The sequence below is a fragment of the Indicator indicator genome, chromosome 16 (genome assembly GCF_027791375.1).
Source record: "Indicator indicator isolate 239-I01 chromosome 16, UM_Iind_1.1, whole genome shotgun sequence".
Classification (NCBI taxonomy): Eukaryota; Metazoa; Chordata; class Aves; order Piciformes; family Indicatoridae; genus Indicator; species Indicator indicator.
In genome coordinates, this window is record NC_072025.1 from 20,595,558 (window position 1) to 20,623,097 (window position 27,540).

At 48.9% G+C, this 27,540-nt stretch overlaps 1 protein-coding gene across 2 annotated transcripts in view; it reads left to right on the forward strand.

Annotated features, from left to right (window-relative positions):
* ST8SIA2 (ST8 alpha-N-acetyl-neuraminide alpha-2,8-sialyltransferase 2) overlaps nucleotides 1-12,570 on the forward strand; it is a 36,076-nt gene extending 23,506 nt beyond the window's left edge. For both annotated transcript variants that reach the window (XM_054388061.1, XM_054388062.1), the window contains one exon: nucleotides 12,285-12,570. In XM_054388061.1, the coding sequence (XP_054244036.1) occupies nucleotides 12,285-12,570 (286 nt within the window). The remainder of the gene's footprint in view (nucleotides 1-12,284) is intronic.
* The last annotated feature ends 14,970 nt before the right edge of the window (nucleotides 12,571-27,540 follow it).

Here is a 27,540-nt window from a genome sequence, read left to right on the forward strand (position 1 = left end):
GTCTGTGAGGGCATTTGCAGGAGCTCCCTGATCTGCTCCTTGAGTGTGAGGGCATTTGGCAGGAGCTCCCTGATCTGCTCCTTGAGTGTGAGGGCATTTGGCAGGAGCTCCCTGATCTGCTCCTTGAGTGTGAGGGCATTTAGCAGGAGCTCCCTGATCTGCTTGTTGAGTGTGAGGGCATTTGGCAGGAGCTCCCTGATCTGCTCCTTGAGTGTGAGGGCATTTAGCAGGAGCTCCCTGATCTGCTCCTTGAGTGTGAGGGCATTTAGCAGGAGTTCCCTGATCTGCTCCTTGAGTGTGAGGGCATTTAGCAGGAGTTCCCCACTCTGCTTCTTGTCTGTGAGGGCATTTAGCCATGCAATATATCAGCTCTAGGTCTTCCAGTGCTTTCCTGGGTGCCACCATGATAATTCCCTAACCTCCAGTTTAGGGCTTTCCTTAGAGAAGTGCATATGTGCTCAGCTAGAGATGGGGTTTGTCACCTTGTGCTCAAGTGACACGTGGAGATCTCACCCAGCCTCTCAGGTGAGGGAGCTCACGGCAGCCTGGCTGAGCCTAGCAGTGGCAGTTCATGAGTGGCCTGGATGGTCCTGTAGTGCTGTTAATTGCACTGCTCATCTTAAATGACCACCAAAGGCAGGGAGGGGACTGGCATGGTCTGGTCCTGCTCATCAGATAGAGCCAGATGGTGGTGAATGGACTTACTAGGAGGGAAGAAAGGGGTCTTTTTGCCCTCTCCTTGCAAATGCAGGTATTTGGGAGATGCAGGTGTGGCGGGGATGAGGAGGTCATAAAAGAAGGAGAACTTCCATGTAAGTGGCTTGAGGACAGGGGAGGCTCTTGCTATATTCCTTTATTTCTCTGGGGAGGATATGATTAATGAGGCATATAGGGAGCCCAGCCAGTGGCTTATGTTGGAGGTGGCTTAGTGGCAATAGTTATCCTCTCTGACCCCAGGTGTACCCTGTTGGTCTCCCAGAGTGGGAATTCTCTTGTTTGGCTGGTGTCCCACCTCTATGTCTCATCATTCATGCTTCTTGATAGCTTTGAGCACTTCTTTCCCTGCAGACCTCGGAGCCTGAGCTCTTCTGGTCAGTCAGGCCATGTCCCAGGTCAGGCTGTGTGTCATTGCAGAAGCTGAGCACAAAATGCATTTTGGGGTCATTCCCCACAGGAGCAAGTCTAAGGGGGTGCTCTGTGGAGAGAGATGTGAAAGGCAGCTCTGCAGGAGCACTGGTGGGCCAGGAGGAATGGAGGCTGGGAGGAGTGGAGCATCTCAAGTGCCGTGGTACATCACAGGCAACATTAATGGATGACAACAACCATGTCTGCCCCAAGTGCCTCTGTTTGAGGCTTCCCTGGGCCAGAGATGTCAAGAAAACTGATTGTGAGGTAAAGAAAGGGAAGGAAATGATACAACTCACAGAAGGAGAGGAGAGGAAGAAAACCAAAAAGACAGCCCAAATTCTGAGCTATTTCTAGCTGTAATTGACTTACTTTCATCTGTCAAAATAGAATTAAGCTCCTGTAATAAGCCTTTTAAATCAACAGGCTGCTAATCCTGTGCTGGCAACCATTCCCAGTGCCATAAACTTCCCAGAGGAAGCTTTGCAGAGGGATTGGCAAGCACTAGGCATCACTTCCCCATGGGAGAAGAGGAGGATGCCTCAATAAGCTCTGCTGCTGAGCTTACCTTCCAACTCATAGCACCTTCCTGGCCCTCCTGTGCTGCAGCCCTGTGATCCAGGCTGGCTGGCATTCTGCTTGTCCCTATGCATTCCACAAAGAGCAGTGCTGGAGCCACCACCTGTGGCTGGCAGGTCATGTCTGGCTGTAGGGGATGCAGGGTTGTGGGGACATGCCCAGGGGTTCAAGCACTTTCTCTCCGTGCATGAAGTGATGCACCATAGAGTATTATCTTCCTTTGGCACAGGTTAGTGTTGCTGTGGGTTTTAATGGGGTCCCATGCAAGCAGTATGGGTTTGGGCTTCTGAAAACCTGCTTAGGGCTCAGAAGGATGCAACCAGTCAGACCAGCAAGGGAGTGAAGTGGCCACTGTTGGTGGTCATCTGGGATGGATATGGTACCAGCACATGGCTGGGCACTGTCTAATGCTGATGACAGGCTCTAAATACCCAGTCTGAGATACAGCTGAGAGCTGGGGGCTGTGCTGTGGGCTGGTCAGCATGCTGTGGGGCAGTGCAGAAAGGTGAGTCAGGGCTGCATGGAGGCAGCACTAATTCAATTATCACCGCCGAAGCCAGCACTAATCTTCCTCAGGGGAGCTGCTGCCTGCCCTGCCCTCCTGCTCTCACACTCAGCAGCAGCCAAACAAGGATGCCTACTAATTAACAATTAATAGAATTAAAAGTGCAGCCCCTTCAGACAGCCAGAATTGATGGGAGCACTTCAACACCTCACCCAGTATGTTGTGGTCTGGCTAAGAGACCATGCAGGGCTGGGGGTCAGAGGGCTGTGCTGTGCTGGGGCAAGGCTGGAGTCAGTATTAACCCTTCCCTGATGCAGCCTCCTCAGGCTTGGGCTGGGATGGATTTAAGAGAAATTCCAGCAGTACTGAATGAACTGGCCACAGCTGAAGGAGAGTGGGTGTGCTGTTGCCCAGGGAGGTGGTAGGAGCCCCATCCCTGGAGGTTTTTAAGGCCAGGCTGGATGTGGCTCTGAGCAACCTGATCTGGAGTGAGGTGTTCCTGCCCATGGCAGAGGGGTTGGAACTAGATGAAACTAGATGATCCTTGAGGTCCCTTCCAACCCTGACAATTCTGTGATGCTTTTGGTCTATACAGGAGGTCTCTCAGGTACACATAGAGTTGTCTTGACCATCTGCTCAGGGTAGCTGATATGATGTAGTTTGGGATGAGAGAGCCTTTCCTTAGGTCAGACTGACCAGAACCTCTAGGAGTTTATTTTTTCATCTTCTGTAATACTTATCCCTACTACCGTCCTACATTTTTTGCTTAGAGCTCCTTGCTGTTACAGGCACATGATCTTCAACAACTTTCTCTGTCTCCCCAGCTCTCTCTGCAGAGCATGGCAGTTCATGGCATTGCACTTTTTCCTTGGCAGATCTGGGATGTGGGAACGAATACAATTTGTGACATGCAGCATACTGCAGAGAATCAATAATCCACTAAACCCCACAGAACATCCTGCTGGGCTTCAGTGGGCTGCAGTTGCAGAAGCATCCTCTCTTCATTGCTGGATAAAGATACCCTTTATCCTAAGTTGATTTGGAAATCACAAAGACATGGGGGAAGTCTTACAGCCAAGTCACTCTTTTGTATATACATTTTTTTTTTTTCAAGGACTAAGACTTTGCACAAAAGCTAACATCTTGGTTTGGCTACAAAAGCTTTGATTTTTCTCTTCTTCCTTTGCTACCAGCGAAATGCTTTTGTGAGTTCTTGACATCTCCTTGAACCTCAGTGTTTATTGTCCTGCTCTGCTTTCCCCAAGACCAGAATTTCAGTGGAAAACGAGCTTTTTTTTTCCTATAATTTTCAGTGTATTTGGGGCATCTATGGAGTGTGCGTCACTGAGATAAGTAAAAAGCCTTTGGTTTTGTTGTCCTTAGCAGCATGATTTGAGACATCACCTTCCTAGCTATGAGGGTGCCTTAAATGTTTGTTGATAGCTTTTTGCTTTGGTGGGTCTGGATAATCTGTGCAGTAGGACAGAGGCTCTTCTTACACTCTTAAACTCACCACTTTCATGCCAGGAGGTGAGACAGCCATCAGCTTTTCTTTGGAGGAGCTCAGAAGGAAGCCAAGTTGCTACCTGAGGCTGAGGAGGAGGGCTGTGCCATGGCGGGGAGCCAGCTCACAGGGCCAGGGCTGGTGCCATGTGTTTGGGGGGTGTGTGACTCACTTGAGAGCAATTCTGCAAAGCGTCTCCTGAGCAATTCATCTGGCGAGCAGAGCGCTCATCGCCTGGCTGGGAAGCAAGCGAGCAAGCCCCATATAAGTCATCTGTTAGTGTCTCTAAAAAGCCTTGTAATCCCTATTGCCAAGCAGCTTTTGTGAGAGAAACAACATGAAATGCAGGAAGCAGGGGAAAATAATCGTGTCTGAGGGGCTGACTATCACTCCTCGCAGAGGATTCATGGACACGTTTCAGTTTGCCTTGTCTAATCGAGTCTGGCATTTCTCACTGTGTCCGTCAGGCAGTAACCAATTCTAATCCTGTAAGATTTTGTTAAGAGCTTCTTGAAAGGAGAAGAAGGAGGCAAAAAAAAAAATAATCAATATATCTCCCAGCTCCTTGGCTGGGTCTCCTGTTAAGTTTAACATCCAAATAGCTGTGACAGGTTCACCTGCGCTCTGCATGGCAGCGATCGCCTTGCTCGGGGTCTGCAGCTTCCTTAGTGCAGCTCTGCCATGTATCATCACCAGTGCATCCTGGTAGATTCAGAGTGGCCTCTGAGGCAAAGAATAATCCACCAGACTCAATCCACACACTACAGATCCAATCTGGAATATAGAAGCTTGATTTGGTGCTTTAGGCTTTGCCCAATTCTGACTCCAGCTCCAGCTTTTTGGAGTCCATGTTAGCACGAATCTGAATGGGGACCTGCCCGGTCCTACCCATCTAGCACAGATCTCATCACTGTGCACAGCTCTTGGAGCAGGCCATGAAATTGATTAGGGGGTTGGAGCACCTCTGCTATAAGGATGGGCTGAGGGAGCTGGGCTTGTTCAGCCTGGAGAAGAGAAGGCTCTGGGGAGACCTAATAGCAGCCTGGCAGTACCTGAAGGGGGCTACAAGAAGGATAGAGACTGTTTGCAAAGGCCTGCAGTGATAGCATGAGGGGCAATGGCTTCAAACTAGAGAAGAGAAGATTTAGATTGGATGTTAGGAACAGATTCTTTATCATGAGGATAGTGGAACAGGTTACCCAGGGAGGTGGTTGGTGCCCCATCCCTAGAGATATTCAAGATGAGGCTCAACAGGGCTCTGGGCAACCTGATCTAGTGGAGCATGCCCCTGCTGACTGCAGAGGGGCTTGGACTTAAGTGACCTTTGAGGGACACTTCCAACCCAGATCATTCTATGATCTAGGGCAACAAAACTGATGAGGGCTCTGGAGCACAGCCCTGTGAGGATTGGCTGAGGGAGCTGGAGGTGTTTAGCCTGGAGAAGAGGAGGCTCAGGAGAGACCTCATTGATGTCTACAACTACCTGAAGGGAGGTCACAGACAGGTGGGGGTCGGTCTCTTCTCCCAGGCAACCAGTGGCAGAAGGAGAGGACACAGTCTCAAGCTGTGCCCAGGGAGGTTTAGGCTGGATGTGAGGAAGAAATTGTTCACAGAGAGATTGGCCATTGGGATGGGCTGCCCAGGGAGATGGTGGAGTCACCATCTCTGGAAGTGTTTAAAATAAGACTGGAGGAGGAACTCAGTGCCATGGGTTAGTTGGTTAGATGGTGTTGGGTGATAGGTTAGACTTGATGATCTTGAAGGTCCTTTCTAACCTGGTTAATTCTGTGATTCTATGATTTTAGTGGAGGTGACAGGGGAAACTGGATACATGGACAGAAAAAGGCTGGGAGAAGCTTGGTGGGGGATAGCAGTTGCCCCTATGGGCTCCAGTACTTCATCTCCATCCACCCATCAGCTTGGGTACATGGTGTGCCCAGCACAGCAGGTCCTGTCCTCTCCTGCATTGACACAAGCACAGAGCACTGCTGGGGCACTCTCTGACTATCTGTAGCTGGTTTTTCTGCAGTACTAGTTGGAGCTGGCTGTGTGTGTCAGACTAATAATATGCTTCTGACAGTCAAGGACTAGCACCTCCACAACAGCTTGTGTTTGTGTCACAGTTTCATGAATAAGCTGGTTTAAAAAGGTCTGAAATTGCATTATTTCAGCTATTCTGATTTGTATCAGTAAATAATGCAGCTGATAGTGCTGAAACCTGATTCCCTCATTGACCTGAGTTTTTTATTCATTTCATCAGGGCGATGGATTTTCTGTTCCTGTTATCCTGCAGGTTAACCCTTACCTGGAGAGTACAAGTTACTTTAGGGTTTGCTCAGAGAGCTCAGGAGGTGATGGGTCAGCACTGAGCAGAACCCTGCCCTCACCAGTGCTCCTCAAACACTGCCTGCCCAGCATTTCAGCCCAAGTCAAGGCCAGGATCTGCTCCCTGGGCTGGGTGATGCTGGGAGAGGATGAGCACCATCAGTGCAGTGAGGGGTGTGCTCCGGATGAGTGATGTGGAGGCTGCCACCTTCTCTGACTTTGGGTGGAAGCTGTGGCTTCCTAGGGGCAGTTCCAGCGTGTTTTGTCTCCTGAAGGGTACCCACCAGGCTTTAAGGACCAAACACAGCAGTTGCTTCCCCTGTGGCTGCAGTGCAGTGCAGGAGGCTTACACCAGTGGTTAGGCAGTGCTCTGCAGTTCCTTTTAGGAGACTTCTTAGGTTTCTTGGAAACCTTTTGGAAAACTGATGTTGCTGAGGAGCAACCAGAACCGCCAGCTGGGATGAGACACTCTGAGCTGCTTTTCTCGAAGCCTCTGTCCTCGGCTGCCATCAAGTATTAGTTCAGATAGGTGCTAGGGCTCGTGTGTAGGCTGCCTCCTTACAAAAGGCAGCCTTGAAGATCTGCTGACATTTTCCATCTGTCAGTATCATGATCCCAAACAAGAGCTGTCTTGGACAATTTTTGCCTGACAATTCCTGCTCATAGCTGCATCCCACTCAGGCACCAGCCTGTCTCTGTAGCTCCTTCCACCCCTGAGGGTTTATTTACAGAAGCAACACAGCAGGAGCTTTTGAAGGAGGTCCACACTGTGAGAATGGGTCTGAGAAAGGAGGTATTGGGTTTCAGGACTGCTCTTTGCTCCTCTCCTTTAACTGCTGTCTCTTTTCATAAAATGTTGCAGTTAATAGTTATGGTGATTGGTGTAGCCAATCTGAAAAATAATTACTGCCTGCTTCAAGATTATCTTTCCTCCTAATTAAAATCCCGGACCTCACATATTAAAGGTGTGCTGTTGACACAGCATCCCATGTGCACCCAGACAACCTCATTTGGATTTACAGAATTAATTAGGTTTTATTTCCATCCCCAGCTGTTCTCTCCTGCACCAAGAATGTGGCCACTCTCTCAGCTGGCCAGTGGTGGGAGAGGTAGGAGGTAGATCTTCTTGCATACCTTCCACGCTCCCATCACAAACTCACCATTAAAAAGTATTCCCCAGGCCTCCCTGGAGGATTTCCCACCTTCACTGTCCAGGAAACAAACTGCAAGTGGGGTGGCATAGCCTGTGGTCTGAGCATTATAGGTTAGGTATGTCATCTGTGTGGGTGGACTGGGACAGCCTGGAGTCCATCACCCCCTCCCAAAGCTGCAGCCAGCAGGTAGAATTTATGATGCTGCAGGAGCAAGGTTTATCTTCCTTCTCCTATTTCCAATGCCATGCCTACAACAGAGGGAAATACAGATAAAGGAGCCAGGGGGGGCATTCTGATTTTATTTGAATCACCATGGTTTCTTCATAGAATTGTCAGGGTTGGAAGGGACCCCAAGGATCATCTAGTTCTAACCCTCTTGCCATAGGCAGGGACACTTTCCAGGTTTTCCGGAGCCACATCCAGCCTGGCCTTAAAAACTTCCAGAGATGGGGCTTCCAGCACCTCTTTGGGCAACCTGTTCCAGTATCTCACCACCCATATGGTAGAGAACTTCTTCCTAACATCTAATCTAAATCTACCCTCCTCTAGCTTGGATCCACACCCAGTGTTATTGACTGCTTGATAGCTGTGTGTGCTGAGGGGGATACACCAGCTTGGTCTTGGCAGGGCTGCTTTTGGGTGCTGTTTGCCTACACTTGTTGGTCTTAGGAATGTTGTTTGTGCTGGCTGGGTTGCAGAGGACCAGAGGCTTCTGCAGGGCACCTCTCTGTTTGACCCAGGTGATGAAGGGGACCTCAAGAATGATGGGAAGGAACTTTTTACAAGGGCTTGTAGTGATAGGAGGAGAAGTAATGTTTTTCTAGCTGGAAGAAGGTAGATTTAGACTGAAGATTAGGAAGAAATTCTTTACAGTAAGGGTGATAAGACACTGGAACAGGTTGCCCAGGGAAGTTGTGGAAGCCTCCTCCCTGAAAGTGCTCTAGGCCAGGTTGGATGAGGCTTTAAGCAGTGGAAGTTGTCCCTGCCCATGGCAGAGAGATTGGAACAAGGTGAGGTTTAAGGTTCATTCCAAATCAAACCATTTTATATGATTCTGTGATTTTTGACATTATTAAGGCACTTGAAACACTGGTGGCCACAGGTGATACCCATGTGCAAGGGTCACTTCATCACTGGTGGCCACAGGTGATACCCATGTGCAAGGGTCACTTCATCACTGGTGGTCACAGGTGGTACCCATGTGCAAGGGTCACTTCATCACTGGTGGTCACAGGTGGTACCCATGTGCAAGGGTCACTTCATCACTGGTGGCCACAGGTGATACCCATGTGCAAGGGTCACTTCATCACTGGTGGTCACAGGTGGTACCCATGTGCAAGGGTCACTTCATCATGCTGTGAAGGTCATTGTATATTCACAGAGTTTTTACAGCTTCTCAACAAAAACTGGAAGTTAATATTTTGAGCAGGCATAAGGTCACCAGCATCTTTTTGTGCTCCAGCTGGTAGCTTGATAAAAGGGGAATTTTAAGGCTAAAGCAGCTGCAGGACAAAGCCAGCCAGTTAATAGGCTTCAAGTTCTTCCCAGGTAGGATCCCTGCTTCTTGAGGATACCCTAATTCAGAGTGTTAAACGGTTGTGATCATCTCCCGTTTCTCTACCTGCCAGGGGTCTAATGTGCTCACCTGTACACTCGTCAAGGAGGCTGCTTTATGGTTAACTGTGGGAGAAGATTGCCTTGGCACTGCAGCAGACTTTGCTGTGTCCCCATAGCACAACCTATATGGCCAAGGAAGCCCAGAAAATGCTGATATGGTGCCTCTGAGCACTTTTCTCAGTAGTTTTCTCCCAGATTCTTGCTCCTTTTTTTTTTGTGCTGGATGCCAAGGCAATGAGGCAGGCAAGGAGAACCTCCCCAGATCACCATGCTAAAACTACAGGCACTTGGGCATCCCTGAACTATAGGACCTGCCATCCCCTTCCTGCACAGGTCAAGGCAGTCACTGTGCTTCCAGAATTTTATTCACCAGAAAGGTCAATTTTTCTCTTATCTGTCTGCAAACAAGCAAGTATGTTTTGTGCTCTGGTTGCTAAATTTTCATGGCCTTCGTGAAAAGCTAATTGAAGGATTAAGACTCAGATCTCCCGAGGGGTTCCCATTGCCTGAGTGCCAGACCCTTGGGAGCCTGGTGGAAAGTGTGAATGACAAGCAAGACACTCCATGTGTGACAATGGGACCCAGCTGAGGATCCCAAACCTCCAGGTGAGGGCACAAAAATGCCTCGTGCTTTGCTCTGCTTCCTGATGCTTCTAATCTGAAGCATTGCCAGGCACTGACCTGAGCTCAGGCCCTTGGAAATATCAATTAAAGATAATCCTGGGGCTTGGAGGAGCTGTGACACAGCAGGATGTGCTGCCCACACCATCCCTGCCTGCTGTGGGGCACCACCAGCATCAGACATGCTGGGGAAAGAGGGTGTACACTGCTGGGAGGATGTCTTCTGCCTCATCCAAACCTTTTGCTTTCTGGTTTTGCTCCTCTGACAGTGTTTTTTTCTGCTGAGCAAAGCAGGTAAGGTGCCTGCGCAATAAACACTGGGTGCTGGAAACATCTTCTTAGAAGATATTGATGCTGCAGTAACTTTTATTGTCAGCCCAAAATACAGCTGCTGATCCTGCTTCTGCTCATGCATCACTACAGGGGGGGCTCCTTGCCCTGTTCTTTTTGCCATTCCTCATGAAAACAAACAGGCTTTTCAGCAGCTGACCTCCACCTCACATAGCTACATTGCAGCATGCATGGGGCTGGCAGGCTGATGGCTGGACTCGATCGATGGAGTGTGGCCAGCAGGTCAGGAGAGGGGATTCTGCTCCTTCACTCTGCTCTGCTGAGACCCCACCTCCAACTGCCTCCAGTTCTGGTGTCCCCGGCATAAGAAGGACACAGAGCTGTTGGAGTGAGTCCAGAGGAGGCCACAAAGATGATCCAAAGGCTGGAACACCTCTGCTATGAGGATAGGCTGAGGGAGCTGGGGGTGTTCAGCCTGGAGAAGACTCCAGGGGGACCTTTGAGCTGCCTTCCAATACCTGAAGGGATCCTACAGAAAGGCTGCAGAGGCTGCTGAGTCTAGTTGAGAGGTGTCCACACCCATGGAAGGGAGGTTGGAGTAGATGATCTCTGGGGTCACTTCCAACCTGAGCCATTCCATGATTCTATGATCTCAGAGGTCTTTTTCAACCAAAGCAATTCTATGGTTGTGTATCTGATGGACTGCCACTGCAGAGCATGGTGATATATTTGGTGCAGGTCCCAGCAGCCCTTACTGGGCGTGGTGGGAATGCAGTGGTGTGCTTTAGCTCTCTCCCAGCCTGGTGACCCTTTCTTCCAAGGCAAACAGTTGCACAGCCCTGGTGTGTTTACTGTCAGAGTAAAAATTTTCAGTCATCAGTGAAAGTCATCAGCTGGTGGTGTGTGAAAGTGCCTTGTTCAAGGGGTCATTGGACTCTACTTGACACATGGATGGTTGGGTCTGTGGTATTGATCTCCTAGGCTGATTGCAAGGTAATTGTAGGCTGAAGTACTGGAGGCCACCATTGCAAGCAATTTGGTTTTCATAAAGGATTGCCGAGGCATGAGATGCTTCAGTGCCATAGCAACTGCCAGACAGAGAGCAGAGGGATGCTTATTCATGAAGCAACCTGTAGAGAGGCTTTTTCTTGGCATGGAGAACTCTTCTGCTAGTCAGAAACCTCTCATTTTGAATTACTAACATATCGCAGTCAGAGGCTGGAGAGGGAGAATGTGTGAGACACAAGCGTGGAGGGCACTAACACCAGGCTGGAGAGGGAGAATGTGTGAGACACAAGCGTGGAGGGCACTAACACCAGGCTGGAGAGGGAGAATGTGTGAGACACAAGCGTGGAGGGCACTAACACCAGGCTGGAGAGGGAGAATCTGTGAGACACAAGCGTGGAGGGCACTAACATGAGGCTGGAGAGGGAGAATGTGTGAGACACAAGCGTGGAGGGCAATAACATGAGGCTGGAGAGGGAGAATCTGTGAGACACAAGCGTGGAGGGCACTAACACCAGGCTGGAGAGGGAGAATGTGTGAGACACAAGCGTGGAGGGCAATAACATGAGGCTGGAGAGGGAGAATCTGAGAGACACAAGCGTGGAGGGCACTAACACCAGGCTGGAGAGGGAGAATGTGTGAGACACAAGCGTGGAGGGCAATAACATGAGGCTGGAGAGGGAGAATCTGAGAGACACAAGCGTGGAGGGCACTAACACCAGGCTGGAGAGGGAGAATGTGTGAGACACAAGCGTGGAGGGCACTAACATGAGGCTGGAGAGGGAGAATGTGTGAGACATAAGCATGGAGGGCAATAACACCAGGCTGGAGAGGGAGAATGTGTGAGACACAAGCGTGGAGGGCAATAACATGAGGCTGGAGAGGGAGAATGTGTGAGACACAAGCGTGGAGGGCACTAACACCAGGCTGGAGAGGGAGAATGTGTGAGACACAAGCGTGGAGGGCACTAGCATGAGGCTGGAGAGGGAGAATCTGTGAGACACAAGCGTGGAGGGCACTAACACCAGGCTGGAGAGGGAGAATGTGTGAGACACAAGCGTGGAGGGCACTAACACCAGGCTGGAGAGGGAGAATCTGAGAGACACAAGCGTGGAGGGCACTAACATGAGGCTGGAGAGGGAGAATGTGTGAGACATAAGCGTGGAGGGCAGTAACATGAGGCTGGAGAGGGAGAATGTGTGAGACACAAGCGTGGAGGGCACTAACACCAGGCTGGAGAGGGAGAATCTGAGAGACACAAGCGTGGAGGGCACTAACATGAGGCTGGAGAGGGAGAATGTGTGAGACATAAGCGTGGAGGGCAGTAACATGAGGCTGGAGAGGGAGAATGTGTGAGACACAAGCATAGAGGGCACTAACACCAGGCTGGAGAGGGAGAATGTGTGAGACACAAGCGTGGAGGGCACTAACACCAAGCTGGAGAGGGAGAATGTGTGAGACACAAGTGTGGAGGGCAATAACATGAGGCTGGAGAGGGAGAATGTGTGAGACATAAGTGTAGAGGGCAATAACCCTTTCCTCTGCTCTTCCTTTGCAGGTACTGGCTAACAAACAAGGTGCACATCAAGCGACCCACCACTGGCCTCCTCATGTACACCTTGGCCACTCGATTCTGCAACCAGATCTATCTCTATGGCTTCTGGCCCTTTCCCCTGGACCAGAACCAGAACCCAGTCAAGTACCACTACTACGACAGCCTGAAGTATGGCTACACCTCGCAGGCCAGCCCGCACACCATGCCCTTGGAGTTCAAAGCCTTAAAGACGCTGCACCAGCAGGGAGCCTTGAAGCTGACAGTGGGGGAGTGCGACGGGGCCACGTAGGGTGGTCCCTGGCCACGTTCCTGCACAGCTTTGGGAGGAAGGGGAGGGGTTGGAAAGGACGAGTGGTGCCTGGTGGGGTTGGTTGTCTTTCTTAACGCGCAGAGCAGCGACACAAATATATATACGTGGTACCTCTATATATTGACCTGAGTATTATAACTGTTTGGTGTTCACCAAGGAAGGGGCAGGAGATGATGCAGGAGCATCCGATGTGACTGGCCTGGGCAAGACCCCTGTGGTGTGGGCTTGCTGGGCTCAGAAAGGCTTTCAACCTACGTCCGAAGGGTGTGAAGGTGGCCTTGGTTTTTGAGGGTATGTTAGGTGATGGGTAAACGTTAAGCCGTTTGTCGTGACTGGTCCAAGGTTGGTAGTTAGTTCGGCCAAGGACACTGCAGCGAGGCACGTCCTTGGCCCTGTGCTCGTGGCGGGGAGGGGAAGGGGCAGGGGGCGGGGTGGGCGGGGAAGGTTTGTTGGCGGCACTCAGAGCCGAGGGACTGCCCGTGGCGCCCAGCGGGACCTGTATCCTGCCCAGCAGGAACCAGTGCACAGATCCACCCAAAACATGGACTGCCAGGCTGAGCCCAGCCTTCAGAGAAGTCTTCTGGGCTGCAGCTTGACCTCCAGGGTGTGGTGGTGAGGAGCTGTGCTAAGCCGATCCCAGTGCCATGTGCTGGGAGAGGAAATGAGAGGGCCTCCTGAGAACAGGCACACCGGTGTTGAGCCAGGTGGGCAGGGAGCAGGATGCTGAGCGTGTATTTTTCTCTTCCTTTCCTAAGGAGCAATTCAGAAAGGAGCAAAGATGCTGGAACGTGGCAGGAAGGAGGTTTGCTGCTACAGAGTGGCACCATTAGGATTAAGTGTCTTACGGTGCCACAGTCGAAGACGCTCAACATCTGTCAGGGCTCCTGAAAACCATAAGTACATTTAGCCCTTAATTCCCAAATGCTACCTGCTAAGCAGCCTGACTCCTCTCCCCCTCCAAAGATAACTGCTGAAATATTGGTGATAGGCCCAAGACCCAGCCAAGCAGAAAGACCACAGGACTTCAAGGGACTTTGTCAAGTCTAAATAATTTATTTTCACTTCCTCAGCAAAGAGCCAGCATGCAGAGCTGCATTCCTGAAGTCCTGCTCTCTCCGTCCTTTCAAGCTCCAATGAGCTCTTACTCTGGACAGTTAAATAGGATGTCAGATGGATCTTGATGGGAGGCTTGCCTGGTAATCAACATCAAAGAAATTATCTTTTCTTTTTTTTTTTTTTTCCCTTTTTTCTTTTTCTTTCGTTTTTTCTTTTTTTTTTCTTTGTTTTTCCTTTTTTTCCTTTATTTTTTTTCCCTTTATTTTTCCTTTTTTCCTTTATTTTTCTTTTTTTTTCTTTATTTTTCCTTTATTTTTCCTTTTTTCTTTCATCTTCTTTTTTAATTCCCCCCCTTTTCCTTTATTTTTGTTCTTTTATCTTTTTTTCTCTTTTCTCTTTTTTCTCTTTTCTCTTTTTTCTCTTTTTTCTTTTTTCTCTTTTTTCTTTTTTCTCTTTTTTCTCTTTTCTCTTTTTTCTCTTTTTTCTCTTTTTTCTCTTTTTTCTCTTTTTTCTCTTTTTTTCTTTTTTCTCTTTTCTCTTTTCCTTTTTTCATTTTTTTCAGAGAGAACCCAAAATACAAAGAAGTTTTTACAGCCCCATTTGCTTTTCTCTAAAACTTGGAGGTTTTGAGGAAAGCAACTAGACTGTTTAACTTTCTGCTCTTGTAGCCCTCCCTGTCTCCAAATCATCCCTCAGTGCCAGAATTCAGGTGAGTCTGGGACCCAGTGAGTGCAGTTTGGGTTTCATTTGTGGAAGAGTGAACAGGCAAGCTTTGGACATGCACTGCAATGCTTTCCTTGCTGGGTAGCATCACCTTTGTGCCTCCTCCTCCTGCTGCCGTGGCTTTTTGAGTTAAAGGATGCACAGTTTGGGGCTGAAATACTTGACATTGTGTCTTTAAAAGCTGAGTGCTTCATGCAGTAAAAGGAAGAGCTCACTTTCATGTTCTGAGATGCAGAAGCTACTCTACCCATAGGAGTCTCCAGCCTGCTAATTAGTGTCAGATGAAGATGCCTAAGATTAAGGTATAAGCAACATTATAGTGGATAAATATGGGCTAATCTGCCACCAAGGGGATGTTTCTTTCCAGCTCCAGAAAATGATTTCTTTTATGTTGTTTTTTTTTTTTTTTTAAACCTAGCACTTTTTTATTTTATTTTATTTTCAGTTATTCTTTTCACTCGAGTTTGGTTGCACGATAAAGGTAAACCTGGCTGTGAACCTCAGCTTAAGCTGAAGCTGGAGGAGACAGAGAGTGAAACTGCAGGATAGAAGTAGTCTGCAATCCCAAGGAGCTTCCTGTGGTTCAGGCTGAGCAGTTGTTAAAGCTGGATCACTCCTGGGTTTGTCCTGGTGTGGAGGAAGGACAGAGCAGGGCTGAAGCCACAGGGACTGCTAAAGCCAACTGTTGTATTGAGGGGCCTGCACCACGGCACTGACTGCTGTTAGCAAACCTTCTTTTTAAATAAAAATCCAAGAAATGAAGTAAGTGTGCAAGAGTTTATTTTATTTGTATTTTGCATTTATTTTCATTGACTAGAAGGGTGAGAAGCAGAGCAAGACCATAAATACCATGCCATTGAATAGGGACACCCTGGAACCTTCTTTGCCAGGGAAAGAGAGGATCAGCCTGGGCTTGTTTACCCATCTGGGTGGATGTCAGTGCTCTGCCAGGGGGACATTCAAAACCACCAGGATGTCCTCACTGTGCCTACAGAGATGATTGAGCTGAATCTAACAGTGGCACAACTGGGGCAGGGGGGGGGCATGAAAAGCAAGTAGGAGAAGGGATTTCTGGTGCCCTTGAAGCAGCTTCTGCATCAAAGCACAGGCAAGTTATAGACAGAGTATTCAGGGGGATGAAATTGCTGGTGGTGTTTCCATTCCCAGAACGGGTCCTGCTCAGCCCTGTGTTAAAAATACATTCAACAAAAAGCAAGCCCCTGTGGCTATGGAAATCAGTGGCCGAGCTCCCGTTTCACCTCGCTGCCAAGCCAGTTGATCCCTCCTGAGTTTATATGCACAAAACCACCTAGAAATTTCCTCTTGCTTTAGTAGGCTGTGACAAGCCCTCTGGTCTGCCTCTCCCAGCCCTCTGATCAGGCTGGGAGCAGACTATCCTCTCCATTTCCAGCAAGCAGCTAGGACCTGGCTTCGCCAAGCCCTAACCCCTGCAACTTAGCAAGCCTTGAAGCCCATGAGCAGTGGGAGCAGAGTTTCAGGTTCACCTTCTGCTCCCCACAGGGACCACTGGTTGTTGCAGTGGGTGGATGATATTTGGGCTATATTGGGGCAGCCAGGAGCCATTGAGCAGCCAGGGGGCTGTGGAACAGCAGCTGCCAGATGCTATGGGGACCCAGCAGCCGCACCAGGCTGCTGCTTGATGAATTTTTTCATGCCCAATTAAGGCTCTACTGTCATCAAGAATGAAACAAAAGACTATTGATGTTATTCAGGCAGGGATGCAGGTGCATGTGTTGCACTGTTAATGTACTTAACTGCCCTAAATGACAGCAGCATCTCCCTTTAGTCTTTGTTCCACCCTGTTGCTCTCTCAAGCAGTGAGACCAACCCAAACTGGCATTGCTGGTGGCTCCTTCCTATGCATTAGGCACATTTGTGCCAAAAAGGTCTTCAGATGGTAGCAAGAGACCTAAATTTGTAAAATAGAGGTAAACTTGCCTCTCCACCCAGCTAAGCACAGAGTCTGGAGCTGTTTCCCAGAGTGGCTTTTGGGGCAATAGCCCAAAGGGTGTTTCTGGGCAAAGCCAGCACCCTTCTCCTCACTGTGTGCCTCTGGTGCATTGTCCCTTTACAACAGCTTGGTGATAAGGGTCTTGTTTTTCCTGCTCAGCCATGCTGTGGCCAGAAGCACAGCTGCCTGGATTACTTTTCTTTTCAACTGTGGTTCACTTGGTTACATCCCAGCCTTCTGATCTGCCACATGGTTCTTTGTGTCTCCAGGCTAACTGCCAGCCCAGCCACCAAATCTCACTGTACCCACCAGTGCTGCTGGGCATCACAGCAAGCACGTGCTCCCTCCTGCTTACCTCACCCCTTCCCGACTCCAGTGATTTTGGTTCCTGGTGAGCAAAGCCCAAGCAGCCAAACCTGTCATTGGTGACCTGTCCAGGCTGAACAGAGGCTCCTTCAGACAAGAAGCTTAATTCAGCTCTCACCGTGCTTGTTGCTGAGTGTGAGCTGCAGAGCCAAGCAGGGGAGGAATGCAACAGCACAGCACTTTTGCTCTGCCTATAGAAGTATCCATCACAGAAAGGCTTGAGTTGGAAGGGACCTTAAAGATCACCTAGTTCCAATTTCCCTGCCATGGGGAGAGACACCTCCCACTAGACCAGGTTGCTCAAAGCTTCATCCAGCCTGGTCTTACACACTTCCAGGGATGAGGTGTCCACAACATCTCTGGGCAACCCAGTCTAGTGTCTCACCACCCTGATAGTAAAGAACTTCTTCCTAATGTCTAAGATAAATCTACCCTGCCCTAGTGTCAAACCATTGCCCTTTGTCCTATCACCACATACATGTACAGTGACGTGGCTGCTGCTCTCCTGGGGGAGGCATTGCTCAGATCTTGCACTGGCACAGAGCACAGCTCCTCTGGTCAAGCCTCTGAGCCTGCAGGCTCTGTGCTGCCAAGATCTTTATCATTCATGCCTGCACTGCCTTATTTACAGCTGACCTGGGGGAGCTGCAGTAGCTCTTCTGAACCTCGGTGCATGATCTCAGCTCTCTCCCACAGCCCTCAGCCTGGGCAGGGCTGGCAGAGGCACTGCTTCCCTCCCAGCTGCTGGGACAACCACCTTCCCCTGAATGCTTCATCAGCCAGGGTTTGATGCAGGGTCAATAACCAATCCTCTCCTTCAGATACAGCCCAGGTAATCAGTGAACAAAGTGCAAATAGTCTTTGTGAATCAAATTACAATTTTTTTAATGTTCTTTTTCAAGGTGCCTGAGGGTTTGGGGGTTTTTTTAGTGCTAGGAATCAACTGAATCATCTCTTTTTTTTTTTTTTTTTCCTTTTGAGACACCAGTCTTGCAAAGCAGACAGACACAACATTTTGTTTTGAAGGTGTGATGAATATTGTTTGCATGTTTCCATTGTTATTTTTCTGCTTGGGACTAACACTGAGCACTGTGGACTTCAGTCAGCCCCACTTATATGGCATCAGTGGTTTCAGCTGACTCCAACAAGAATTCATCTTTAATTTTGTGCACAACAGTCCCCCCCAAAAAAGGTTGCACCATCTACAGCTCTTGGTATATAGATGTTATTTTTTGACCACAACGCCTCTTAGAAATGTGAAGGATGCAATTTCATGCTACAGTGGCTTGAAACTATGGAAATTAAAGCTTAAAGCTTTGAGAAACCCACAGAGGACATCAGGGAAATGGTTTGCTCCAGAGTGCCCCTCAATACCAGGAAGTAAAACCATGGTTTCCAGTGTAATGCTTTGTTAAACCACACATTTTCAGCTCTTTCAGTGTTTTGGTTGCTTTCCTTAGCAGCTTTCTCACATTTATAAATGATTTATTAACACCTATTTTCATCCCTGGCTGTTATTTTATGCCCTTGGAATCAGACAGCAGAATTTCACTTTGGGGTCCCCTTTTTGACCACATCAAACGCATTCCAGCTTTCCTTTTCTTCATCCCTACTTCATCTTAGTCTGTCCTGTGAAAACAACTGAGCACCCACGAGCTGGCAAGTCTTCTTTGCAACTCCAGCACTGTCACAGGATGGCTCATGTCCAAGCTCCACGTTGGGTCATCTCCTCGCTGTGGATGCTATCATCATCTCCAAGCAAATCTCCTTCTGCCTCTACAAGAATCACAAGCAGCCCTCACCAACCCTTCCCACCGTGATGCCCTCATGACCTTGTGCATGAGCTGAGAATAAACATGCAGCAACAGTATGGGTGGAATAACTCCCTCTCGGTTAGCACAGGAGTTCTCATCACCCAGCCACCAGCAGCTATCTCCTACCCCCTGAAAATGGCATGAGGCAGGAGGAGGACATCCACCACGGCACAGGGAGATGCCATCATAAAGACCACACCAGCCTCCTTTGAGATTGCATGGTGCAGGCACTGAATTTATTGCTCTCAGGCTCAAAACAGAGCTGAACCATTCTGTATCTGTTGTATTGATGAGAAAAACAGAGTTTGAGTAAGGATTAGGCAGCAGAACAAGCACTGTCCTTGAATGCTAAAAAGCAGCTGGGGATGTCGTATCCCCCTTCAAGCTGCTGGCCAGAACAAACTTGCCTGTGCTGGTGGAGGAGTGTGGCCAGCAATAAAAGTTAAATCCCTAACTGCTGAAATGGTGGCAGACCATCTGATACTAATCCTGTGCCTCCAGCAAACAGAACCTCCCAGGCATTGTGAAATATCCTCAGCTCTTTGCTGCTTTGGTTGCCTGGAGAAATTCCTCCGGCGAGGGCCGTGGCAGCACTCCGTGTTCCTGCACAACCCAGGCAGCAAAGGTTAAAGCACATTACAGGGATGTAATGGCTTTCCTTAACTAGCACTCTGGAAAGCCTGACACGCTGCTTTCTAGAAAATGTTGCAATTTAGGCTTCAGCAGGAACCACAGAGCAAGGAAAATATTATGCTTGGACCATCAGCCTCGGAGCGTCTTGCTGCACAGGTTCCAGATGAGCTCACTTTACTCAGCCTGTGTCTGAAAATGACTTTGGATTTGAGATCGCTCAAAAAAAAGAGAGGAGAAGAGGCATGCTCTATTCCTGGACTGCATATTAGTGTTCCATATGGGTGCAGAGCCAAAGCATATGGACCTCCATCTGTTAGGCAGGCCTGGCCTGGCCCCACGGATGGTTTATAATGTGCATAGATTCATCCAGATTTGGGATTCCTCCAAAGCAAGAAGAGAGCCAATGACTCAAATATTGTGTAAAGCCATTGAAACTAATGGCACTAAACAACAGTCATTTGTCTCCTGTTTGATTTCACTTGCTGGAAAATAATGAATTAGTTACGGGGGAGGGTGACTGTTGTGTTATGGGTGGAAGCTTTGAAGGAAACATGGTGAAAAGGAAACAAAACAAAACTCTTCCCAGTTATGCTCTATCAGCTTCCTGCAATGTGTTATTCCCCAGAAAGTAAGCTGTGTCCTTCAACAACATGACATTTATGCTCCATCTGTGACCAGATTTAGAGAGGTTTGCAAGCATGACTCAGGAAACCTCCAGTGACAAATTCAAGGAAGCTGGAGAAAGGAATCTTGAAGTTGTTCTGTAACTAAGACAGCTCTAGGAAAACTGAACTTGAATCATAGAATCCTGCACCATAGAATCCTAGCACCATAAAATCCTAGAAACATAGAATCTTAGAAACACAGAATCCTAGAACCATGGACTCCTAGAACCATAGACTCCTAGAATCCTGGAACCATAGACTCCTAGAAGCCTAGACTCCTAGAATCCTAGAAGCCTAGACTCCTAGAATCCTAGAACCATAGACTCCTAGAACCCTAGAATCACAGAATCCTAGAACCCTAGAATCACAGAATCCTAGAATCACAGACTCTTAGAAGCCTAGAATCAATCCTAGAATCATAGAACCACAGAATCCTAGAACCATAGACTCCTAGAAGCCTAGAATCAATCCTAGAATCCTAGAATCACAGAATCATAGACTCGTAGTATGGTCTGGTTTGGAAGGGACCTCCCAGGGTCATCTAGTCCAACTCCTTCTGCAGTGAACAGGGACACCCTCAACCAGATGACTCCCACAAGCTCTGTTATTAACCACAAGCCCTGAACTTGAACGTTTTCCTTTCTTGAAAACAAATAATGAGCCCCAAAAGACTCCAAGGCTTTACAGGCAATGATGTTCCTTACATCAAGAAACCAATGTGTGATGGGACACATCCTGACCTTGCTGAAGTCAAGAGGCAACTTCCACCGAGTTCTGCAGCACCGCAGTTTCGTCTGACTGCTTCAGGAGGTCACACCTCTGTTTCAAAGGCTGGACCTTGGCAGCTCAATTTTTAGGTACCACGCTGGAAAGGCAAAAAACAAAGAAAAAAAGCAACACAACACCAACAAAAATTTCTGCTGCTTTTTTTCCTGCAGAATGGTGTGGGACACATGGGATGACCACCAAGGAGATGAGCTGTTGTGGCAGCCCTTGGGAGAGTTCATAGCAGAAAAAAAAAAACCCCAAAAACAAAAACAAAAAAACAACCAGCCAAACCCCACACCACCAAACCCTCTCTTCACTAAAAGAATTAATTACCATGCATGTTAGCTCTGTGGTTTGGGGAAATGACTGTGGCCTGATTTCCTTCAGCGCTTTAATTCCTGGCTGGAGACCAGGGGAGTTGTTGAGGTTGCTGACTTAAGACACCATAACAAATGCCTAGAACTGGCTGGGCGGGAGGTATGATTGGTGTGATTTGTAACCTGCGTGTCTCACCTGCCTCTAGCACAGGCTTCACAGCAGGGTTTTTGTTGTTGTTGTTGGGGTTTTATGGAGGAGGCAGGCTTACAAATGAGCCAGCCTGCTCCTGGGCTTTCCAGGAGAGACCAGGAGGGCACAGATTTCTTGGCTGAAAACCATCCGAGAAGCCAGGCAGCTCTGAACATCCCCTGGTTTATTTTTGGAAGAAGCCTTTTTGGTAATTGCATGTGTTAAATGAAAGGCAATTAAGGATGGAGGGAAGGTGGTACATGTGTGCTGGAAAGGGAGCCAGCTCCTAGCCAAAGGGCCTGTTAAAAATGTGGATGCCTGAGTGTGCTGCAGGGCAAAGCGGGCAGAGAGGAGCTGCTGTAGGGGTGCCTGGTCCTCTATGAGTGGGTATGGAATTCTCTGTTAATGGCTATGGAATCACTTGCATCTGTGATGTGTCTTCTATGGTCTTCCCAAGGTTTTAATTAGGAACACAATCAACTCCTGACTGTAGGGAAGCAGAATGTTGTTAAAATCATCTGCTCTAAATTGTTTTGGAGGAGAGGGAAAGAAAAAAAAAAATCAAAGGACAACTCTTGGTCTTAAAGCATTCAGGACACTGAGTTCCCATGGAGAAATAAACCCTGTGGGGAAGGTTTTCCTGTTAGGAAGCACGTGTGCTGCACAAGACTATAAAGTGCAGTGCCATCACGAGGATCTGCTGCCTGGCTGCTTCCTGTTGGATGCAGCTGGCTTCCAGAAGCACGCTGCCTGCCAGAGGGTGAGCAGCAGGACCACACGCTGGGAGCTGGGATGGCGAGGGTGTGGGGATTTGGGCTGAACTGAGGTTTGGATGGCTCAGAGGGGTTTCAGCTGTAGTTTTTGAGATGACACAGTGTGATGCATTTTGACCTTGGTGACACAGGCACTAAAATCATTTTGTGTGGCACTTGTTGCCTTCAACAGAGGCCACGGCAGAGAAGCGCTGGCACGTGGTGGAAGGGAGCTGATGAGGCCCCAGGAGATGGCTGCAGGCTGTGCAGGCATCATCTCTGCTGAGTTTAAAAGGCTTAGATGAGTTTGGGGTGGCTCACACAGGATCACAGGATGTCAGGGGTTGGCTGGGACCCGAAGAGATCATAGAGTCCAACCCCCCTGCCAGAGCAGGACCATGCAATCTAGCTCGGGTCACAAGAGAACACATCCAGACAGGGCTTGAAAGTCTCCAGAGAAGGAGACTTCACAACCTGTCTGGGGAGACTGTTCCAGTGCTCTGTGACCCTACAGTAAAGACCCCTTGTGGTGAGGTGGAACCTCCTGTGCTGCAGCTTACAACCATTGCTCCTTGTCCTATCACAGGGAGCAAGGACAAGGAGCAATGGATGTAAGCTCAGCACAGGAGGTTCCTCAACACAAGGTTCATGGCCTTAGAAGGGATCAGGGGTTTGCTACCTGCTGCCATGGTAGTCTGGAGATAAATGCAGTGAGCTGGGCACCTTCTTCATGCCTGTGTGTGGTCACATTTCTCAGCAGAGAAGGGAACCCTGGGCCAACCACCCCAGCACTCCCTGGCTCTTTCTCCATCAACCTATGACCTTGGTGCCTCAGCCTCTGCACACTCAGCTTTTTGCAAGAAAAGGCCTAAGCCCCAAAATGGTCCTTGCTGCTCCTGCAGAAGCATCCTGGGTGAGTTTTCTCTCTGCCTTCAGGTGAATGCAAGGAAAGCCCACAACAGCCCTGGCTCCAAGCAGCCCCTGAGGACCCAGGTTCCTCGAGGTGGTAGTTCAAACAGAGATTAGCTTCTAAAATTTAACAAGGATCTCTGTGAAAACAGAGTCCCCAGGATAAAACAACAGCTGGAAAAAAAGGAGCCCATTGAATACCCATCCAATTAGGGCTTCCAACTGATCCTCATTAAGCATCCTCTCCTGACATTTGACAGCACAGTTTAGATTAGAGTGGTGAAATATCCCCCTGAAAAGGCAGATTGGCATTTTGCAGGGGAATGTTTTCACAGCCATGCTCATGGCTTTGAACCCTCAGCTTTTACCCTAGCATGGAAAAAAAAACACCTACCCCTTGGACTTGGCAGCAGGGTAAGGAACAGCCATGCTGGCTGGCAGAGAAACTCCCAGCACCCAAACTCCTGGCTGCAGTGAGTGCAGACAACCCCTGGCCTTGGCTTTCCATGCCTAGGGTCCTTGCAAGAGAGCATTTAATAAGATACAGCAGCTGGATTTTTTTGGCTGAGCTGAATATGAAATCGCCATGGCAACCTTTCTTCGGAGGTGATCCGAGTCAGGTAGCAACAGCAGAGACGAGTTAAAGGTCATCCCTGCAGAGGAAGATGGGCACTGATGAAGCACTTTAACAAGTCCCAGAGGAGGTGGCATTTAAAAGCCACCCAAAGGGCTCAGCCAGATCCATGAAGGGAGAGCAATCTGCGAGCAGCAGTGATTTGGGATGCTCCTGGCTGGGAAGCCAGCAGCGTCTGGCAGTGCCCAGAGGTTGCTCCCATAATGGCACAAGAAGCCATGAGGTGTGGATCCAGCCCCAGGTCTCCAGGACTTGGGAAAAAAGAATTGTTTAGCAGCTGGGTAGGAGCTGGGGAAAACCTTTGCGAGCAATTGCTCCTGCTCTGGAGTGAGAGCTGCAGCTATGTGCAAGAAATGAACCCTTGTGCTCCACTGGGGAGATAACAGGGAGAAAATCATTTCAAGAACCATCTAAGACTAATTGCAAACTGATTTTCACTGGGGCTTACACTTCTGAATGCCTGAGGTTCTTGGAGACACCTCCACTCCTGCCTCAGACAAGGGGCTCAATGTGATTTAAGACAATGAGCCAATGCTGTCAGCCTCTCTCCACAGATGAGGCAAACAGAGGCATGGAGGGGGTTACAGCATCTCCTGAGCTAAAGCCAGGCACTGTGAAACATGGCTTGGTGTTCAGGGAAGGCAGTGCCTTATGTCTCTACAAACCATGGAACCAAGTGGCTCACACATGGTGTTTTGGGCATTACAGCCTGGGTCTCAGTGACCCACTGAAGGTCAGGCAGCAAGTTAGTGGCAGGGCCAGGGACAAGCCTCCCAGATCTTCTGGCTCCTGGACCTCTAGTCTGCTCCTTTTATCATATCAACATATCCTTTCTGGGTAGCAACTGCTGGACAGGGGCATGTGACAGCCACAGTCCAGCCTCTGCCAGACCTGAGTGTGCAGCAGATTTTGGGACACTCACCTCCACCCTGGCTGGGTCATGGCAACCAAAGGCTTAGCTGGATTGAGAGGGGAGGACAAGGTAAACATCCACAAAAGACTCCTGGTATTTCAGGATGCTTTTCTCTCCTGGAAGGGAAGCACAAGAGTTCAGTTCCTCCCAAACCACTTCATTTTTCTTTCTTTAATACCTGTGGGGATCTTTCTGGATGCCATCTATTGTTAATTTTTTGATGTTTCTCTGGTTCTCAGGGTCTTTTCCCCTGTAACCATGAGGGCTAGAAACTTGCAGCTTTTGTTGTATTGATGAGAGCTGAGCACCTCAAATAATCTCAAGTTCAAGAGCTGTGACTTCAAAAACACCATGCAGCATATGACCAGTGGAAAAAAAAAAATCATGCAACTTCTCTGTCCCATCCCTGCAAAGCTCAGCTTTTACCTGGAACTCACAGCATACTCTCAGCCATAACTCACTTTCTTCTCCTCCATGGTTGCAGTTCCTGGGTCAGGACCTTCACCATTAGAAATCAGGTAGGAAAATCTCCTTGGGGTAATCCCAATGACTGGGAGAGAAACCAAAGGTTCAGGAGATCCTAAGGTCTTAGTCTTGCTGCCGTATTGCTGGGAGCAGAGACCTTGAGAACCACAGCTCCCCATCAGCATTTTTAAGCAAGACCCAAACAGAAACTCCTGCCACCTCCAGCCCTGCCACCTCTGGGCCCCTTTTCTTGCTGCACACATTTCCAATCTTGTCTGCTTACATCCCACCAGTGGATGTGTCCAACTCAGTGTCTATGTACCTACAGCAAAAATGTCACCCTAGCTCTGTTTTGCAGGGAAGTGATCAAGAAATGATCTGAAAGGAAGCCCTAAGAAAGGGCACTGGGGACACCAGGGTCAGCAAAACAAATGGAGGTCACAACCTCCCGAGGTCACAGGAGCCTGCTGCTGCTTGCTGAGATTTATAGAATCGTAGAATTGTCTGGGTTGGAAGGCACCTCAAGGATCAGCCAGTTCCAACCCCCTTGCCATGGGCAGGCACACCTCACTCCAGATCAGGTTGCTCAGAGCCACATCCAGCCTGGCTGCAAAAACCTCCAGGGATGAGGCTTCCACCACCTCCCTGGGCAACCTGTTCCAGTGTCTCACCACCCTCATGGGGAAGAATTTCTTCCTAACATCCAATCTGAATCTACCCGTTTCAATTTTTGTTTCATTCCCCCTAGTCCTATCATTACCTGACACCCTAAAAAGTCCCTCCCCAGCTTTCTTGTAGGCCTCTTTCAGCAAATCCACGTGCTCACTGCTGGCCCCAGACCTCCTGGCTGCAAACCCATCTGAGCACAGCATTACACAACTGTTTTGTGCCTGGCCCCCTTTTCAGGGACAGGGACAAAATGAAGTGTCTGCTCTGCTTGTGAGAAGGATCAGTCTGCACCTTCCTTGGTCATTAGAAGCTAGAGTTGCCATTGGACTCATCATCAGGGCTGCCCTAATTTGAACTAATGACTGGGAAACTCGTTGCTGGTCACAGGGCACTGGCTGTCAATGTCCAACTGCAACAAAAACCCTCTCTGTTTCCTCCCCCCAGCTTGGTAGGATAATAGTTCACAGCATCACCCATACAGCCATCAGCCATTTCTTTTGACAGCTGTAGTTTTAATTATCTACAAGAAGAGTTTACCCTGTGTTGGTAAATAGACTGCAAGGTGTTTCATTAAAACCCCAAAGTCTTGCAGTAGGCTTGGCTGGGGGCTGCAACAAACCAGGAGGGAGAAATAGGCAAAGGCTGTACCAAAGGGCTCTGACTAGCAACGTTCCAGAGACCACAAGAGAAAGCTGTTTCCTTTTGGACACCTCAATAGTTATCATAAAGGTGACCATGTGGACAGTTCAAAACTTGGAGGCAGGACACAATTCTGCTCTTTTTTTTAAGAGCATAGGCTTGTTGCAAGAGGGAAGAGACCTGTGAGCAGAAAAATCAGTGTGCTCCAACCTTCTGCACTTTGATCCCATGCCACCCACCACGCAGGAGAAGACCCTTCCCACTGCAGTGGCTCAGCATTTGCTTTCCTAGGGAATGAAGACAAAAGGCACAAGTAGAGTGCTGTGTCCAGCTCTGAGGCCCCCAGCATAACAAACACATAGATCTGCTTGAGCAGGCTCAGAGAAGGGCCACAAAGATGATCAGAGGGCTGGAGCACCTGCCCTGTGAGGACAGGCTGAGGCAGTTGGTGGTGTTCAGCCTGGAGAAGAGAAAGCTCCATGGAGACCTAACAGCAGCCTACCAGTACTTAAAGGGGGACTACAGGAACAATGGGGAGGGACTCTCTCAGGGAAGGTGGTGATAGGACCAGAGGCAATGTTTTCAAACTGAAAGAGAGGAGATTTAGACTGGAGATTAGGAAGAAATTCTTTACAGTGAGGGTGGGGAGACAGTGGAGCAGGTTGCCCAGAGAAGTTGTGGATACCTCCTCCCTGGAGGTGTTCAAGGCCAGGCTGGATGAAGCCTTGAGCAACCTGAGCTAGTGGAAGGTGTTCCTGCCCATGGCAGGGGGTTGGGACAAGATGATCTTTAAGGTCCCTTCCAACCCACACCATTCCATGATTTTTCACAGAATAGAGAGTCACACCAATGCATTCACACAGGGATATGGAAAGCTTTCAGCCTGTCCAACATTCACCCATGTTGCTGACATGCCCCCACTGGCATCACAGCTTGGATATACCATACCCTGGTGCTCCTCTGCTAACCACAGCCCTTCACCGTGGGGTCCACAAGACACCTCATGGTTAGATATACACACCTGAAATTTGCAGGTTGGATCATCTTGATGCAGCTTGGGTTTTCTCAGACAGGAGCATCTGTCAAGATCACAGCTCACAGGATGTCAGGGGTTGGAAGGGACCTCCTGAGGTCATCGAGTCCAGAGCAGGACCATAGAATCCAGCACAGGGCACACAGGAACACATCCAGCTGCAAGTCTGCAGAGAAGGAGACTCCACAAGAGGGGGAAGGAGGAAGATCATGCTGTTTGCATGGAAGGTTTCAAGCATACAGAACTGAACATTTCATCAGAAACATATTTCAAGAGGATATTTTTTTTCCCTGGTTCTACTAGGCAGACCTTAAAATGTGTGAACTTCAGGAGATAATTTGGCATCACTGCTTCAGCTCTTCATTTTCTATAGGAGGAGAGAAACAGTAGACCACCTTATTAAAGCTCTTGGAGATGGATTGCTGGAGAAC